Genomic DNA, 18,332 nt, shown 5'->3' with positions numbered 1-18,332 from the left:
CCTAATATTATCTTTTTGTGCAGGAACTTCCTATTAAAGTGACATGTAACAAGAAGTTAAACTCACGCCTTGCCAAAACCAGGTAGCATACATATACTTATTATCCCTATACTGATACTTTTTGTATTGCCCTGTTTTATGTTGGGATATATAAAAGGTTATTTCCAGGTCTCTAAAGTGGTGAAATAGGCATCTCAACTGGTCTTGCATTTCCCACTATCTAAAGTATATCGTCTGTCTTTGTTTAAGCTGCTTAAGATGCTGCAAGACATATCCACATATTGTGTACTTCTCCTCTGTCCAAAGTGTATCCAAGCAACAACTTCTACTTGGCAGATCTTTGCCGCCTTCCATTCCATAGTCTGGTTAACAACTATTGTGGAGTCATCAGAATGATCGATGGTCTGTAGAAAAAACATTTATGTTCACATTCAAGCTACTTCCTTCCAAAACACTGCCGTTTCTTACAAGTTTCCTTGGGCATATTACTAGGCCAGGCACGAGCCTTCTTGAAGCCATTTTTTTATTTACTGAATATTGGCTTATAGCTAAATTAAAGGCAGAATTGTGTGACAGCTGCAGCTTGTAGGGATCCAGTGAGTCTCTAGCAGTAGACAGACCCTTTTCATATAAATCATTAGGTATATGGAGCTGTAGCAACATCATATGTTACACAAAGACCATTTAATCACATCAACTTAAGGACTCATGTAACAAGCTTCATGGGATATCCTATGTCTGGAGTCATAATAAGGTAGTTAAAGTAACCGTTCAAAAAACAACTTTTGACATGAGACATCACAGCAGAAATACATGCCAGAGGCCTCAACGGTTTTGATTGGTCGAGGTCTCCGTGCTCAATTATTAGAATTGGATTGCATTTCACTTGTTTGCAGTGATCTTTGTCCAGTGAAGTGGATGGTCCATAGCCTTATAATGGCGCAGCCTAGTGAAGATGGGCAGAGATTGCTGGGAACAAGGATATGAAGTGTGCTATCATATGCTTCTCCCCATTCTAATTGGTAGAGGTCTCCGCACTAACACCCTGACCAATCAAACCTTTTGAGACGTCAAAAGTTTTTTTTTTTGTTTCACTTTTTTATATGACCGTTACACTTTTTCATTTGTATTTCCGCATTGTCACGATTTTATACAGAAACTAACAGGCTGGGAAAACAGTGGCCGGCCCCATTGGGTGGCAATGCTTCAATGGATTAAATGATCAGTAATGAAGTCCGTAAAGAGGTCCTATACTGTGGCACACATCCTACAGTTTTTATAGTAAGGATCCATAGGTACTCTGTCACACCGTACACTCACAGCCACAGGGTGGGGTAATCATCCACAGTAAAGAAGGTGCTGCTGTATACAGGAACAAGTAGAGAATACAAGGGTCATGTCTTCTCAGCATCTTCTTTGGCCCCCTGTGCCAGACTCGCTAGAAGCAAAGTCCAAGGCAGAACTACAGAAAATATGTCCCTGTTATTCACACCCGGAGACATTTTGGGTGCTTGAAAAAGATGTTTCCACTGAAACACTGCAGGGTGTGTATAAAAGGGACACTCTTTACCGCTGCCTTGGACTTTTTTTGTATTTGCCATAACGGACCAAGGGCCAGGCCCAGTGTGACATGCACTCAGATTTCTGACTCATTTATTGAGCCAGTGCTGTTCGACTTTAGCACCAGAGATCACAGAGGACATTAGGACTGTTGTTCACATCAATATAAAACAGTTTGGCAAAGACATTGTCCAGGGTGACTACTAGACTCTAGCTGCTATCGGTGGCTTCATCTATAATAACAACTGTCCTATGTTACTTACGGGAACTGAACAAGAACTAAAAGGTTCTATTTAGTCCTTAACCCCTTAAGGACCATGGGCGTACAGGTACGCCCTTGGTCCTGCTCTCCTGATATAACGCGGGGTTACACAGTAACCCCTAGTCATATCACGGCGGGCCCGGCGTCATAGTGAAGCCGGGACCCGCCTCTAATAGCGTGCAGCGCCAATCGCGGCGCCGCACGCTATTAACCCTTTAGCCGCGCGCTCAGAGCTGAGCCGCGCGGCTAAAAGCGAAACCGAAAGTGGCCGGCTAGCTCAGTCGGGCTGTTCGGGATAGCCGCGGCTAATCGCGGCATCCCGAACAGCTTACAGGACAGCGGGAGGGCCCCTTCCTGCCTCCTTGCTGTCCGATCGCCGAATGACTGCTCAGTGCCTGAGATCCAGGCATGAGCAGTCTTGCGGCAGAATCGTTGATCACTGGTTTCTTATGAGAAACCAGTGATCAATGATGAAGATCAGTGTGTGCAGTGTTATAGGTCCCTATGGGAGCTATAACACTGCAAAAAAAAAGTGTAAAAAAAAAGTGAATAAAGATCATTTAACTCCTCCCCTATTAAAAGTTTGAATCACCCCCCTTTTCCAATAAAAAAAAAAAAAAAAAAAAAACAGTGTAAATAAAAATAAACATATATGGTATCACCGCGTGCGGAAATGTCCGAATTATAAAAATATATCATTAATTAAACCGCTCGGTCAATGGCGTGCGCGCAAAAAAATTCCAAAGTCCAAAATAGTGCAATAAGTCCTATCAATGCAAAAATGGTACAGTTAAAAACTTCAGATCACGGCGCAAAAAATGAGCCCTCATACTGCCCCATACACGGAAAAATAAAAAAGTTATAGGGGTCAGAAGATGACAATTTTAAACGTATTAATTTTCCTGCATGTAGTTATGATTTTTTCCAGAAGTACGACAAAATCAAACCTATATAAGTAGGGGATCATTTTAATCGTATGGACCTACAGAATAAAGATAAGGTGTCATTTTTACCGAAAAATGTACTACGTAGAAACGGAAGCCCCCAAAATTTACAAAACGGCATTTTTTTTTTCAATTTGGTCGCACAATGATTTTTTTTTCTGTTTCACCGTAGATTTTTGGGCAAAATGACTGACGTCATTACAAAGTAGAATTTTTAGGTGCAAAATTGAAAGAGTTATGATTTTTTAAAGGCAAGGAGCAAAAAACGAAAATGCAAAAACGGAAAAACCCCCGGTCCTTAAGGGGTTAATCTGCAAGTAGACTCACCATGTTGGGCTGCCAACCTTCCACATTTACACACCGGTCAATGCACCACCAAAAGTCATCTTCAGATTCCCCTTTCCACGAGAACACTGGAACGCCTGAATGTGGAGAAGTTTCACATATTACTGACACATTCTTGCCCGGCTTCACACTGGTCAATGTATTCGCGCTCTTAGATCTGCTGATAAGATTATTCTTGTGTAAACACTCCTATATAAGAAAAACTTGGATTCTGTCTTAGAAGCTTACCACTTTCAGCCAAGGCTGCAGCCACCTCATTAAGTGTGGAGTAGATATTGCAGGCAGCCCATCTACACTGAGCTCCTAAGGCTCCCAATGTCTCAATGAGAACCTAAAAGAGAAAATAAACATTTTACCATTATCACAACAACACATGTACATGAGTTAGAATTCATTATTGCAGCTATCACACTCATACAGCAGGGGGCAGGATGACCCTGGTGTTATATAACACTATATAAGGATACATTGTAGGGGAGAATATCTTATAATAGAAGGAATTGCCAACAATTAAAGTAGCATTTAAGCCAAAAGTATTCGGAGCAACAATTCCTAGCTATAGAGGGAGATTTATCAAGGGATCTAGAGGGCTTTTATTTTTTTTAATTACAGAAGTCGCAGAAAGAGTCACACGTGCTCCCAAGCAATTTTTTGTGCGACTTTTGTAGGTAAGCAAAAAATACCAGTCAGCCCTACATCAGCAATCTTCAGTTTTTCCTTTGCAGTGATCAAGTGCAAAAGTCGTGCGTGAGCAAAACAAATTTGCAAACCCCCTTCACAAAGTCACAAGTGTAAGCCAGGTCAGACCTGGCTTACAAACTTGCTTTTGACAGCATTTTCAAAAAGTTGCACAAAAAGTTGCAGTTGCGACTTTATGCACAACACTTTGCACAGCTCCCCTCCCCGACCCCTGCTCACAGCTACCACATGCACGCTAGCTGTTGGGACTACAAGGGCATGCTGGGAGTTGTAGTCCTGCAATACCTAGCGGGCAGGTGAAAGATGCAGGCGGGTGGCCAGAGAGCGGAGCCTGCCGACAGGAATATGAAATTACAGCACTGTAATTTCATATTTCCTGGGAAGACCTGTGATTGGTCCAGACCTCCTGGCCAATCACAGCAGCCAGGGGGAAATATGAAATTACAGTACCGTAACTTCATTTTCCCCGTTGGGAAGCCAGGGAGTGGAGCACAAGCTCCCAGGCACCCGCGCCGCACTACTTACTGTAAGGGCATGCTGGGAGTTGTGGTGTGGGGCGGGCGGGCGGAAGATGTGCAGGCGGGTGACAAGTTGTCACGCGCCCATGCAGCACAACTACAACTCCCAGCATTTCCTTACTGCAAGAGCAGACTGGGAGTTGTAATGTAATCGTGCAGCAGGGGAAGGTGACAAGCTTGTCACTCTCCCCCGTCGCTCGACTACAACTCCCAGCATACGTTTGCAGTAAGGACATGCTGGGACGTGTAGTCCTGCGGCAGGGGCGGGTCACAAGCTTGTCACCTGTCCCCCCCCTGCATGACTGTAAGGGCATACTGGCAGTTGCCCTTAATGTAAGGGCATACTGGGAGTTGTAGTACTGCGGTGGGAGGTGGTGATAAGTTTGTCACTTGCCCCTGCTGCACCACTACAACTCCCAGCATGCCCTTGCAGTAAAGACATGCTGGGAGTTGTAGTCCTAGGGCGGGAGATGTGCTTGCCAACCGCCCGACTACAAATCCCAGCATGCCCTTGTAGTAAGGGCATGTTGGGAGTTGTAGCCGTGCGGCGGAGGCAGGTGTCAAGCACATCTCCTGGCTGCCATGTAACTACAACTCCCAGCATATCCTTACTGTAAGGGAATGCTGGGAGTTGTATTCTTGCTGCAGGGGCAGGTGATAAGCTTGTCCATGCTGAACTCCCAGCATGTCCTTACTGCAAGGGCATGCTGGGGGTTGAAGTTGTGCGACGCAGGTGGTAGATGTGTGAGAAGGTGACAACCTTCTCTGGCTTACTTGTCACCCGCCTGCACTTCTCCCACCAGCCCGCCCTTGCATGACTACAACTCCCAGCATGCCCTTACAGTGAGGACATGCTGGGAATTTTACAGCTGCAACTTGAGGTGGGGTTACAAAGTGGTGTTCTGAAGTCATTTCTTGGTTTTTGCTTATGTATGCTAAAAAAAAATGGTATTCAAAATTCAGATTTATTGGTTTTTGCTTATGTGAGCCAAATTTATCAACTCCCTGTGATAGTATGATAAATATGTCACACAGAAGCAACATTAAAAGCAAGAAACAAAATGCCTACAGGACTTGCTTACCAAAGCAAACAATGATCAATGTCCCCCAGAGAAAATTGGAACAATATCCTGGGCATCCTAGACAGGATATTGTTTCAATACTTACTAGGAATGTGTGAATAAGGCAACAAAATGCTACACTGATTTAGCGTATACCAGCCAATAATGGTGAGAGCAGCACACTAACTTCAGCCATCAATAGGATACCATTGTAATTTTAAGATTATTATATGGTATTTTGGGGACATATTTGTGCTAATTTCCCACTGTGCTCAAAGTGACCCTTTTTTTGGTCTCTATTTAGTGAAGGGTGTTAATGGATACATTTGGCACATGTATTGTGAGATTTCCTGCATGCGTCAAACCTACAGATGTGCGCGATATGAAAACTGATACAGTTTTACACAAGTATAATATAGGTGCATTTCTGTGCAGATTATGAGGGAGGTTTATCAAGGGATTTAAGAAGCTTTTTTGCTAACACATGCGCCTAAGCAATTTTTTGTGTGACTTTTGTGGTTAAGCAGAAAGTACCAATCTGCCCTACCTAAGCAATTTTCAGTTTTCAGCTTTGCGGTGGTCCAGGATTTATCATTGCGAAAGTCGCACGTAAGCAAATAAAAGTCGCAAACCCCCTACAAGACGTTGCAAGTGTAAGCAAGGTCAGACCTGGCTTCCAAACTTGCCTATGACAGCATTTTCAGAAAGTCGCAAGTGAGACTTTTTGTGCAAATTTTTTTACTTTCATTTTCACAGGCACGGTAGGACGACCGGGTAGGAGATGTACAGGAGGGTGACAAGCTTGTCATCCACCCGCACATCTCCCACCCACGCAACACTACTACAATTCCCAGCATGTCCTTAATGTAAGGACATGCTGGGAATTGTAGCTGTGCGGTACGGGAGGAGTGTGTTATATGGGGGCGGGCGGATGACACCCGTCCGCGCCACATGACTACAACTCCCAGCATGTCCTTACTGTAAATGTATGCTGGGATTTGTAGTCATGCAGTGGAGGCAGCTAACAAGCTTGTCACCCGTTTGCACATCTCCCCCCCCCCCCCAACCCTGCTGCATGACTACAACTCCCATTATGTCCTTACTGTAATGTGCGGGTGAGTTACAATAAACGTATTAACCAATTTTCCTTCTCATTTCAGATCTGTGTATCCTGTGGACTATAACGATAACCAGAGTTTTTTTTTTTTTGGTTTAATGTTAACGAAATGGTTAATGAGGGCTTGTGAGGGAGGTTTTTTTTTGGAATAAAAGTTTTTTAAACTTTTTTTTACTTAGTAGGCTTAATAGTGGAAGCAGTCTTATAGACAGAATCCATCACTAAGCCAGGGCTTAGCATTAGCACACAAAAAAGCTAGCGCTAACTCCCCAATTATTGCCCCAGTACCCACCACCACAGGGGTGCCGAGAAGAGCTGCTACCAACAGGCCCGGAGCATCAAATATGGCACTCCTGTGCCTAGGCGGTAACAGACTGGCATTATTTAGGCTGGAGAGGGCCAGTAACAATGGTCCTCACCAACCATGGCAACGTCAGGCTGTTGCTGCTTGGTTGGTATTTGGCTGAGAATTAAAATATGGGGAACCTTATGAGTTTTTTTTCCCGTAAATAAATAATAAAAGAAAAACGCATTTGGGTTCCTTGTATTTTTATTCTCAGCCAGATACCAACAGCCTAATGTTACCAGGGTGGGCGAGGACCATTGTTACTAGCCCTCCCCAGCCTAAATAACGCCAGCCTGTTACCGCCTAGGCTCAGGAGCGCCATTTTTGACATTCCAGGCCAGTTGGTACCTGCTCTTCCCGATACCCCTGTGGCGGTGGGTACTGGGGTAATGATCCGGGGTTAGCGCTAGCTGTTTTAGTGGCTAACACTAAGCCCCGGCTTAGTTATGGACTCCATCTGTAAGGCAGCTTCCACTACTAAGCATCTAAAGTTAATAAAACATAAAAAAAAAAAAAGAAAAAAAAACATTAAAAAACTTATTCCAAAAACTCCCCCACAAGCCCTAGTTACAAAACGTTAATATAAAAAAATAAACGCTGGTCATCGTAGTCCACCAAATCTGAAGTAGCCCACAGGATAGACAGATCTGAAATGAAAAGAAAAAAAACAAACAAAAAAAGGGTTAGTACATTTAGGGGGAAAAAAGTGGTAAAAAAAAAAGTAAAACACACACACACACACATTTTTTTGCTTGTGTGTGCTAAAAAAAAAAAAATGGTATTCCAAAGTGATTTTATTGGTTTTTACTTATGTCAGCCAAATTTATCAACCCCCTGCGATAGTATGATAAATATGTCACACGTAAGTAAACCCAAAGCAAAAAAAAAAAAATGCCTACAGAACTCTCAGAGCAAACAATCATAAATGTCCCCCGTTATGGCTACTGATGCCAGCCCTACCAAAATGACAGTCATTGTTACACCTAGATGACATAGGCCTTAAAATATTTAACCCTTTAAGGACACAGGACGTAAATGTACATCCTGGTACTTAACGCACTAAGACGTACATTTATGTCATGTGCGGAGCGGTGCTCGCATCATGCACAGCTATCTGCAGCCAGGGACCTGCCGGTAATGGCAGGCATTAGCGATTGCATTGATGTCTGCCATTAACCCCTTAGATGCAGTGATCAATACAGATCACAGCATCTGCGGCAATGTGGGTGCTTAAATTGATGATCCGATCGCCCATGGCATGGCCGCAGGGATCCGATTATTTAACGTGGCAGCCAGAGGTCCCCCTTACCTGCTCTGGCCGGTATCCTGGGGTCTTCTGTGGTCTGACATTGAGCAGACCAGAGAAGATCATTGATAATACTGATCAGTGCTATGCATATGCATAGCACTGTTCAGTATCTGCAATTTAAGGAATGCTGTAAATAGTCCCCTAAGGGGGACATAAAAATTGTTTAAAAAAAATTATTACAAAAATTACGTGAAAAAGCCCCTCCCCCCCAATAAAAATTGAAATACCCCCTTTTCCCCATTTTATCCCAAAAAGTGTAATTAATAAACATATAGTATCACGGTGTGCGTAGATGTCCGAACCATCAAAATATTTTATTAAATTATCCCGTATGGTGAACAGCGTAAATGGGAAAAAAATCACATTCCCCAAAAAAATAAAAAGGATTAAAAAGTTACATATGCGCAAAAAAGTTACTAATAAAAACTACAGATCACAGTGCAAAAAAATGAGCCCTCATACTGCCCCTTATACGAAAACATTAGACCGTTATAGGTGGTCAAAAATAGAGGGATTTTAAAGGGGTACTCCGGTGAAAACCTTTTTTCTTTAAAATCAACTGGTGGCAGAAAGTTAAACATATTTGTAAATTACTTCTATTAAAAAATCTTAATCCTTCCTGTACTTACTAGCTGCTGAATACTACAAAGGAAATTCTTTTCTTTTTGGAATGCTCTCTGATGACATCACGAGCACAGTTCTCTTTGCTGACGTTATTATAATAATAACGCTTTATTTATTGTTGTCCTTATTGGGATTTGAACCCAAGCCCCCGCACTGCAAGGCAGCAGTGCTAACCACTGAGCCACCATGCTGCCCTTAGCATACATCTGCTATGCACGGTTGCTAAAATGGACAGAGATGTCAGCAGAGAGCACTGTGCTCGTGATGTCATCAGTGTTCCAAAAAGAAAGGAATTTCCTCTGTAGCATTCAGCAGCTAATAAGTACTGGAAGGATTAAGATTTTTTAATAGAAGTAATTTACAAATATGTTTAACTTTCTGGCACCAGTTGATTTAAAAGAAAAAAGGTTTTCAATTTTGTTAAAGGAGTACTCTAGTGCAGAGCACTCCTGCTCAGTCCTGCCCGGGCTGCAAAAAATGAAAATAAACCATCTCTCACCTTCCTGGGTTCCCGCGGAGCGCCACTACAGCTGATCGGTCCTGCGGTCTATCCTCTTCATACTTCCAGGTGTAACGAAGCGTCACATGGCGCTCAGCCTATTGCCGGCCGCCGCGATGTTCTGCCTCGGCCGGCGATAGGCTGAGCACCATGTGACGGAAGTATGAAGAGGATGGACCGCAGGACCGATCAGCTGTAGTGGCGCTCCGCGGGAACCCAGGAAGGTGAGAGATGGTTTATTTTCATTTTTTTTTTAAGCTCGGGCAGGACTAAGCAGGAATACTCTGCACCAGAGTACTCCTTTAAAGTTTGAGATTTTTTAAATCAGAACAATAATAGAAAAGCTTGTAACATGGGTATCATTTTAATCATATTGACCCACAGAATAAAGAAAACATATTTTTTAATGTAAAGTGTACAGCGTGAAACCAAGACCTTCCAAAATTTGGAAAATTGCAGTTTTCTTTTTTAATTCCCCTCACAAATAATATACTTTTGGTTGCACCGTACATTTTATAGTAAAATGAGTGATATCATTACAAAGGACAAGCCTCATATGGGTCTGTGGATGGAAATGATGATTTTTAGAAGTTGAGGAGGAAAAAACAAAAACGCTAAAAATATGGCCAAAATGGGCTGTGTCCTTAAGGGGTTAAACCAAAACGATAAAATCCAGAGTGCCTGAAATATAACTGTCAATATATTCTACATGTGGTGGCATAAAGGTCTAGGCTACTAAAAGATGTACATATAATGTCAAATACAGCCTTGAGTAAATCTCCATTACTGAAAAGCAAGCAGAGCGCAGCTCACCGCAGTCTGTGCTGTTATGTGAGTACAGCCAACAATTTTGGCCCCAGCTAGTGGTTTTTCTCCTTGTGCTCTTTTGCGCAAAGCCATCAGTGCCGGCATCTCTGTAATAACAAAAAAGAAAAACTGAATTGTAACGTGAACAATATTTGTAGAGACTACAATGACTTCTATGGGTTGTCCGGTGTCTGATAGCGGGGAGGTCTGACTGCTGGGAGTATATATTTTTTTATGTAGTCTGGCGTTGTGATGCTGGGGGCGCCCGGGATATCTGTGCTTTGTGGGGTACACATATAAGATGGAATAGTATGGGCGTCACTAATAGGTAGTAAGCCAGCATGGTGCACTACACGGTATCATGTTACTGGCACCCTGTATATGCATTATCTGTGTGCTACTATAATACTAAGCAGCTACCCCCCTCATGAATAGTAGACATATAGTGGTTGTCCATCAGTATTTTGCACCTGTACATACTCCCCCTATATAGGATTGTGACTGATCTGCATCATAGTGAGAATATGTGTCTAACCTGTTATTGTACCAGTAACAAATAAGTGTGGTTTTTCTGTGATTTTTATTTTTTTTTTGTGATTTATGTCCCATTTCTCTGAGACTAATACTATGACTACAATAACTTAAATGGGTTGTCAGTTGTCTGATAAAGGAGAGGTTCGACCATTGGGACCCCCTGCGATCTATAGAACAGAGCCCTGACTCTCAGAGAGCGTCCTTCAGACGACATGCCCCCCATTCATTTCTATAGAAGCGCAGAAGATACAAGAGAATAACACTTAGGCGTCTCCTGCTCTCCCTTAGAAATGAATGGAGCATGTGTTGTCTGCAGCATGCACACTCTCTGAGAGTCGAGGCCCTGCCCTGGAGATAGTGTGGGGGTCCCATCAGTTGGACCCCCTGCAATCAGATTCCCTATCCATAAGGAATAAGTTGTTTTTCACTGGGCAACCCCTGTAACATGTAGCTACTGCATAATCTAAGCTATGATCAATTCGACTATACACGTATTTTAAGCAGGACCCTCCTGGTGGGCATTCTATGTATCATATGGGCATGTGATGTAGCATTCAAGCAGTATACACTATATGGGGAAGCCTACAGAGTACCATGTAAGGGACTGCGGAGATACACGGAGAGAAGGAGAGAATTAATAGAGCATTTGATGGGGATTTTCCTTATTTCCTAGGCCCTGTGTAACATCATGACAACTCCAGATCACCAACTTTACCTTGCTCAGCTATTTCAATTTCTCGACGGCCAAATTCAGCTTGCTTGATGTTTTTCACACAGAAATCACTGCTGCCCTTGGAGTTCTTCTGCTGTTTGTCCCTCGGAGAGGTCTCATCATCTGAGCTGTCTGTATAGGAAGCAGCTAGTGAAAGAGGATACAATCAGCAAAGGCAAAAACCTTTTTGCCTCTGTGAACAGAGATTTGAACAGGAGAGTCCAAATTCATTTACCAATAAAAGGAATGCATGTCTGCTATGTATTGTGCTATGGTGACCACATCATAAGGTCTGGGAGGAGTCTGGAAAAAATATGACGTTATTGATGGCCTTCCCCATGACATTTTGTTATATAATGTCAAGAGTATTAAAATAAAGGTATTGGCCAGCATAGGGAAGGATGTGCGGGACAATAACCAATTACTTTCTGGGACTTGTCAGCAATGTCTAGCCGACTCTTTCTTTCAGTTTCATTTTATTTCTTAAACTTCTCCACCTCCATTCCTCAGAAATCTGTATACGGTAATCGGTTTTAGTGTCCTATATACCCACTGGGTGGTCACTTTCTGCATTTTGTGCACAGGTCCTCTTTAAGCTGTAAATGACTGCAATGCATTTGCTTCTGTGTGACCACATTCAGCTTCTACCTTCATCTTCGCTTTGTCTGTATGGGTCTGTTGTGCATAGGTAGACCGTGTAACTTGTGTCATTTAAGGCAAAAACACTTCTGAAATACATATCCTTTACATAGGAATTTTGATTTGTAATCAATGGGAAATGCATTACAGACACAACGAAGATGTATTTTGAAGCATAGTATGAGCGTTTGTATAAGTCCTAATACAGCTACAGCTATGCCAGATTCAAAAGCCCTGCAAAACGTCTAGGAAATGAGCCAAACATTGTCACTAGCGGATTGTTTCACCCAATAAAATCAATAGGCCATCTAAGTTTAAAAAGTTTTTAAAAAAATAAATAAAAATGATTAAAAAAAAATAAAAATCAAATAAACATAGGCCCCATTATGTTCCAGCATACCCTTTTGTTGGTATCCCAACATATATCTCCAACGTAAGGCCTGAATGCAGTGTGTCTGCTGTCTGACATGAGACTAATGAATAAACTATGAAGTAACAGACTTAAAGGGGTTCTCCGGTGCTTAAACATCTTATCCCCTATCCAAAGGATAGGGGATAAGATGCCTGATCGCGGGAGTCCCGTAGCTGGGGACGCCCGTGATCATGCACGCGGCACCACGTTTGTAATCAGTCCCCGGAGCGTGTTCACTGGGGGTCTGATTACGGGCGACTACAGGGCCGGCGGCGCGTGACGTCACGCCTCCGCCCCCGTGTGACGTCACGCTCCGCCCCTCAATGCAAGCCGACGGGAGGGGGCATGATAGCTTGCATTGAGGGGCGGAGCGTGACGTCACACGGGGGCGGAGGAGTGACGTCACACACCGCCGGCCCTGTAGTCACACGTAATCAGACCCGGAGCGAACACGCTCTGGGGACTGATTACCAACGGGGTGCCGCGTGCATGATCACGGGTGTCCCCAGCTGCGGGACTCCCGCGATCAGGCATCTTATTCCCTATCCTTTGGATAGGGGATAAGATGTCTAAGCACCGGAGAACCCCTTTAAGCAAAATTGGTGTGTTTGCCTATTTTCTTAGGGTAGAGACAAACCTTTTTGTTACAAACACTCAAACCCTTTAAGTCGATGAATAGCTCATCTTAGCTCCCACAATGCACAGCGACCTGGTAACAGGAACCCAACAGATCTTTACATTTTTAACAACTTTTTGTCTTCGCTAATAAAAGAGTATGTACCTACAAAAGTTATTCAAGTAAAGCAAATGATTTACTAAGCTACTGAACTTTATGTGCAGAATGTGTAAAATGACATTGAAAAGCTGAGTTGTTCATTAAATGTGTAAATAGTTTAACAGTAGCAACATAATGTAAGGGTTACTTTACACCTATACATCCACGCTCTATTGCAAATCTAGTCTGTTATAAAACTGTCAGGATATAGTCCTAATGTGGCGGCTGCTGCACACCGACATAAGAGCATACCTTCACACTGTACCATCTAAGCCACCCTGTCCTTCAGATACTGGACTATTAAAATCCAATGCATGTACTGTACAGGTGCCCAGCACTTCACTAATACCAGGGCTATGAAGAGGATCCCTGAGTCTGACACTCTGAAGACAGGTACAGCTTTTAAAGTGTCAACAATAAGGCCCCGTTCCAAGAATTATGACGAACTGAGAATGAAAAGAAAAAAAAAACACAACAAAAAAATTGTGAAATATAATAAAGCCAATTAATGTCAGTGAATGCTGAAGTTAACCGAGTGGCCGGGGATTAGAGAGCAAAGAAATATTTCCCTGAAGGCCAGTCCCCAGCAGGGCTCTGCCCAGAAGCACAGCCTGACCCGCAAATCCCTGTGAGACAGAAGCCTGGCATTTTCTGGGCTAGATTCCCACATTAACCTAAAGCCCTAGAAATCTGTGCTTAATAAAGGAATGACATTGACAGAATTTCTGCATGAAAATGAAGAGGAAAAAAGCCAGAGTTCGAAAAGTTCAACCGGTTATAACTGGATTTTGGTCAAAAGGGAAGAAAAAGGAGATCTTATGACCAGCATAGTATTAGAAAGCCTTTCACTTCAACTTTTCTTACATTAAGAATGGTGGTAATAGTCAGTTTTTAAATAAAAAACTGAAAGTGATGCCCCAGATATACGTGAACCCAGCCTTGAAGGGGTACTCCGGTGAAAACCTTTTTTCTTTTAAATCAACTGGTGCCAGAAAGTTAAACATATTTGTAATTTATTTCTATTAAAAAAAATCTTAATTCTTCCAGTACTTATTAGCTGCTGAATGCTACAGAGGAAATTCCTTTCTTTTTGGAACACTGATGACATCACGAGCACAGTGCTCTCTGCTGACATCTCTGTCCATTTTAGCAACCGTGCACAGCAGATGTATGCTAAGGGCAGCATGGTGGCTCAGTGGTTAGCAATACTGCCTTGGGTTCAAATCCCACTAAGGACAACAATAAATAAAGAGTTGTTATTATTATTATAAGGACGCCAGCAAAGAGCACTGTGCTCGTGATGTCATCAGAGAGAATTCCAAAAAGAATTCCTCTGTAGTATTCAGCAGCTAATAAGTACAGGAAGGATTAATATTTTAAAATAGAAGTAATTTACAAATCTGTTTAACTTTCTGGCATCAGTTGATTTAAAAGAAAAGGTTTTCACTGGAGCACCCCTTTAATGGCTTCATCTTGTGAATTGGCTCTTAATGTTATAACAGCCCATGGTCTACAGGTATAGGCACAAAGGAATGCCAATATTAACCTGAATATACAGAGGATTCTTAGGATCCAGGAATCACCACAACATGCCATATAAAGCAGCTCAGAACTTCCAGAAAACTGAGAAATGGTTGCAGATTCAATAGTGAGCTAGAATTTTTCAGCACATTTATCAGCATGCAATCCACAGTGCAGATTTTGATGTGGATTTTTGGTGCGGTTTAATCTTAAAGGGGTACTACTGTGCTGACAACTTATCCCCTATCTAAAGGATAGGGGATAAGTTGCCTGATCGCACGGGGTCCCGCCGCTGGGGACCTCCGCGATCTCGCACGCAGCACCCCGCTCTCATCAGGCCCCGGCGCGAACATCCGCTCCGGGTCTGATGACTGGGCCTGATCGTGACGACCCCGCGCGATCAGGCAACTTATCCCCTATCCTTTAGATAGGGGATAAGTTGTCAGCAACGTAGTACCCCTTTAAGGTCATTACTCATTTCAATGGGAGCTTCCAAAAAGAACCTCACAGAAGAGATATGTCGCTTATCTTGTGTGACCACAGCTTATTATACTTTTCCAGGTTTGCATCAATACAACACAAAGTAGAAAAAAGTATTTCTATCTTCTAGCGTCATATTAATGTGTTAGAGGTTTTGACCTGTGGTCTTGGTGCTATTGGCCACAATAATGGCTAAACGGAAGCAGTAGAAGCACTAAGCTGAGATCTGTGCTCTTTTCTCAGAGAAAACCAAGTGCTGTACAGGCTCAAAGGCAGTCTAGAGAGTCCATAGACCGCTTGGGGCACTTGCCAAGACTAGGAGATTAGAAACGATGAAGCAGAGCACATAAAAGTACCTGTCACCAAACTAAACTTAATATATTGTTCCTTATGTTATTATAAGACACTTTGCTATTTACTTGCTGTTAAAATTCTCAACCTTTATATGTTTTTAATGTGATTGAAAAAACGGCCACTTAGTGGCTCTGTTCTGTTCCCAAACAGTTAATTTGGTCTCCACCCTGAGGAACGCCCACTTTCTCCTGCCGGGAGCTCACACAATAGTGAGCAAGGGGAAAGGTATAATACAGATCTTTTTAACGCTCTGAAACTTTTTTTTTTTAGGGTATGAGGGGTGTTAAGAGTAGTAAGTGAATATAATCTGAGTTAGTTTAGAAAATATGATTTGATGACAGGTATTATTTCAGACTTGAGCTCAAGGCTTGTCCTGCCTGTCTAGAGGTGCCTGTGCTCCTCAAATGGAAAATCTATTGCATTGAAGACAGATGCCCTTCCCAACCCATGACACACATGTATGTCATGGGTCAGTTGGGCGGACATGACGGGGGCTCGCGGGTCGGTTCGCATCATGACCGGGAGATGTCCACCGCTATCAGCAGCTGACATCTGCCGGTAATGACGGACTTCAGCGATTCCGCCGAAGTCCATCATTTAACTGTTTAAATACTGTGATCTATACAGATCACGGCATTTAAACACTAAATGCCGCTATTCCCTGGTGTGTAGTGGTCCCACAGCCACCCCGCAATCTAATCGCGGGGGGCTATGGGTTGCTAGGGAAGCCCGAGGTTTTACCTGGCTCTGTGATTGCTTAGGACTCACTAAGGCAGCTCTTAGCAATCAAGAACAGATTTCATACATCAATGTAATGCAATAACATTACATTGATCTATGTAAGCCATCTGATGAAAAAATGTGTACAAAAAAAGGTTAAAAAAATAAATAAAAATAAAAATAAAAACTCCCGTTAATAATTCAAGTCACCCCCCCTTTTCCCCATTCTTTTTAAATAAAACACTGAACAAAAAAAAAAAATACACATTTGGTATCGCCAAGTGAACTGCGTAAACGCTTAAAAATTCCAAACGCCAAAATGGCAGATCTTTAGTTACATTACATCCCCAAAAAAATTTAATAAAAAGTGGAAAAAACAAACAAACAGAACTACACAAACGTGGTACAGTTAAAAACTAAAGCTTGTGGCCCTAAAACAGCTCTGTAGGTTGAAAAATAAAAAGTTAAAGGGGTGAGAACATGCTAATGAACAAAGTTTTTTTAAAATATATTTCAAGATTTTTTTTTTTAACAGTAAAACGAAAGAAATTATTCAAGTTTGGTATCATTGGAATCATACTGACCCATAGAATAAATATGGAATGTCAGATTTACTGTATTTTGAACTCCAAAAAAGTTATTGCCCTACAAAATTGTGCAATTCCATATTTCTTTATGGCTTTGAAATAACATTGTATGATTAAAAAAAAAAAAGTGAATCATTGGAAAGTCCAACTTATCACACAGAAGCCCTAATACAACGTTGTCAGTTGAAAAGGAAAAAAAGTTGTGTCTTCGAATGTAAGGAGGAAAAAAACATGAGCCAGAAATCAAAATCTGCTGGGTCATGAAGAGGTTAAAGGACAAGTTTTTTTTTTTTTTAAACTTACCAGAGCTGTAGCTATCAGTTGAGGATTGAGATATAGAGCGGGACAAGGAGCGACGTCCAATCTTTGTTGGGCGTTTATTAAATTCTCTCTTCTGGTCCGCAAACTGGATCTGCTGGGAGAAATACAAAGAGATGCTGAATCTATGGAACCTTTTCACAGTTTACAATTGCAAAAAAATCATGAAATTCAGCACTGGTCAAGGTAAAAATATGTCATTTAGTCCAAACTCTTTAAAATGATCCACCTACTCCAAAAATAGACAGGTAAGTTCATTGTGCTACCTCTAATGCAGCTGCTGAACTCATAACATGGGGGGAAATTTATCAAATTCTGTGTGGAGGAGGAAGTTAAGCAGTTGCCCATAGCAACCAGATTGCTTCTTTCATTCTTAAAAAGACCTCTGGAAAATAAAAGAAGAAATCCGATTGGTTGCTGTGGCAACTGCACCGCTAGGTTTTGATAAATCTCCCCTATTAACTTTATTATCTGTACAATGTAACAATATTTGCCCCCATATATACAGTAGCAAATCCACATCATTTGGTGTGGATTTGCGCTGTGGAGAATCTGCAGCATTTTTGCAGTGGGTGGCTGTCCCTTAATATATAAATGAAACTGATCATAGACTTCATGCACATACGTTATAACATTTATCTTCTACCATTTAGGCTGAGTTTAGACCTCAGCCACAAAGTTCACAAAATAACCTGAAAAGGACTTTAGGTTACTGAAACACATCCCTTTCATATAACCGGTATTGTACTGCAAGGTCTATTTTAGGGGCAAAATACACATTTTTAGCTCATGTTACATCTATATATTTGCCAAATTTAAAGCAAATTCCAATAGAAAAATAGCTGAAAGAATGGAACCGAGAGTGGAATAACCTTTGCTTAGCACCAAGTCTCCAGAGCCAACAGAACCTAAGCACCTCCTAAAAACTATTAGTGGAATATACCACCATATTTCCAAGACTGCATTCTAAAATGCAGAATACCCTAGAAATTTCTACACTGCTCAAAAAAATAAACACTAAGATAACACAATGTAACTCCAAGTCAATCACACTTCTGTGAAATCACACTGTCCACTCAGGAAGCAACACTGATTGACAATCAATTTCACATGCTGTTGTGGAAATGGCACAGACAACAGGTAGAAATTATAGGCAATTAGCAAGAAACACCCAATAAAGGAGTGGTTC

At 42.0% G+C, this 18,332-nt stretch overlaps 1 protein-coding gene across 8 annotated transcripts in view; it reads right to left on the bottom strand.

Annotated features, from left to right (window-relative positions):
* Positions 1–18,332, bottom strand: part of AHCYL2 (adenosylhomocysteinase like 2) — a 135,323-nt gene that overhangs the window by 25,628 nt on the left and 91,363 nt on the right. For 2 of the 8 annotated variants that reach the window (XM_056573129.1, XM_056573133.1), the window contains exons 2-6: positions 17,129–17,240; positions 11,341–11,484; positions 10,098–10,198; positions 3,340–3,442; positions 3,094–3,188 (exon numbers count right to left, since the gene is read on the bottom strand). In XM_056573129.1, coding sequence (XP_056429104.1) covers positions 3,094–3,188; positions 3,340–3,442; positions 10,098–10,198; positions 11,341–11,484; positions 17,129–17,240 — 555 coding nt within the window. The remainder of the gene's footprint in view (positions 1–3,093; positions 3,189–3,339; positions 3,443–10,097; positions 10,199–11,340; positions 11,485–17,128; positions 17,241–18,332) is intronic. The other 6 variants (XM_056573131.1, XM_056573135.1, XM_056573130.1 and 3 more) reach the window with 3 other exon arrangements.

Source organism: Hyla sarda, chromosome 4, assembly GCF_029499605.1.
Source record: "Hyla sarda isolate aHylSar1 chromosome 4, aHylSar1.hap1, whole genome shotgun sequence".
NCBI lineage: Eukaryota > Metazoa > Chordata > Amphibia > Anura > Hylidae > Hyla > Hyla sarda.
This window is presented reverse-complemented; position numbering and strand designations above follow the sequence as displayed.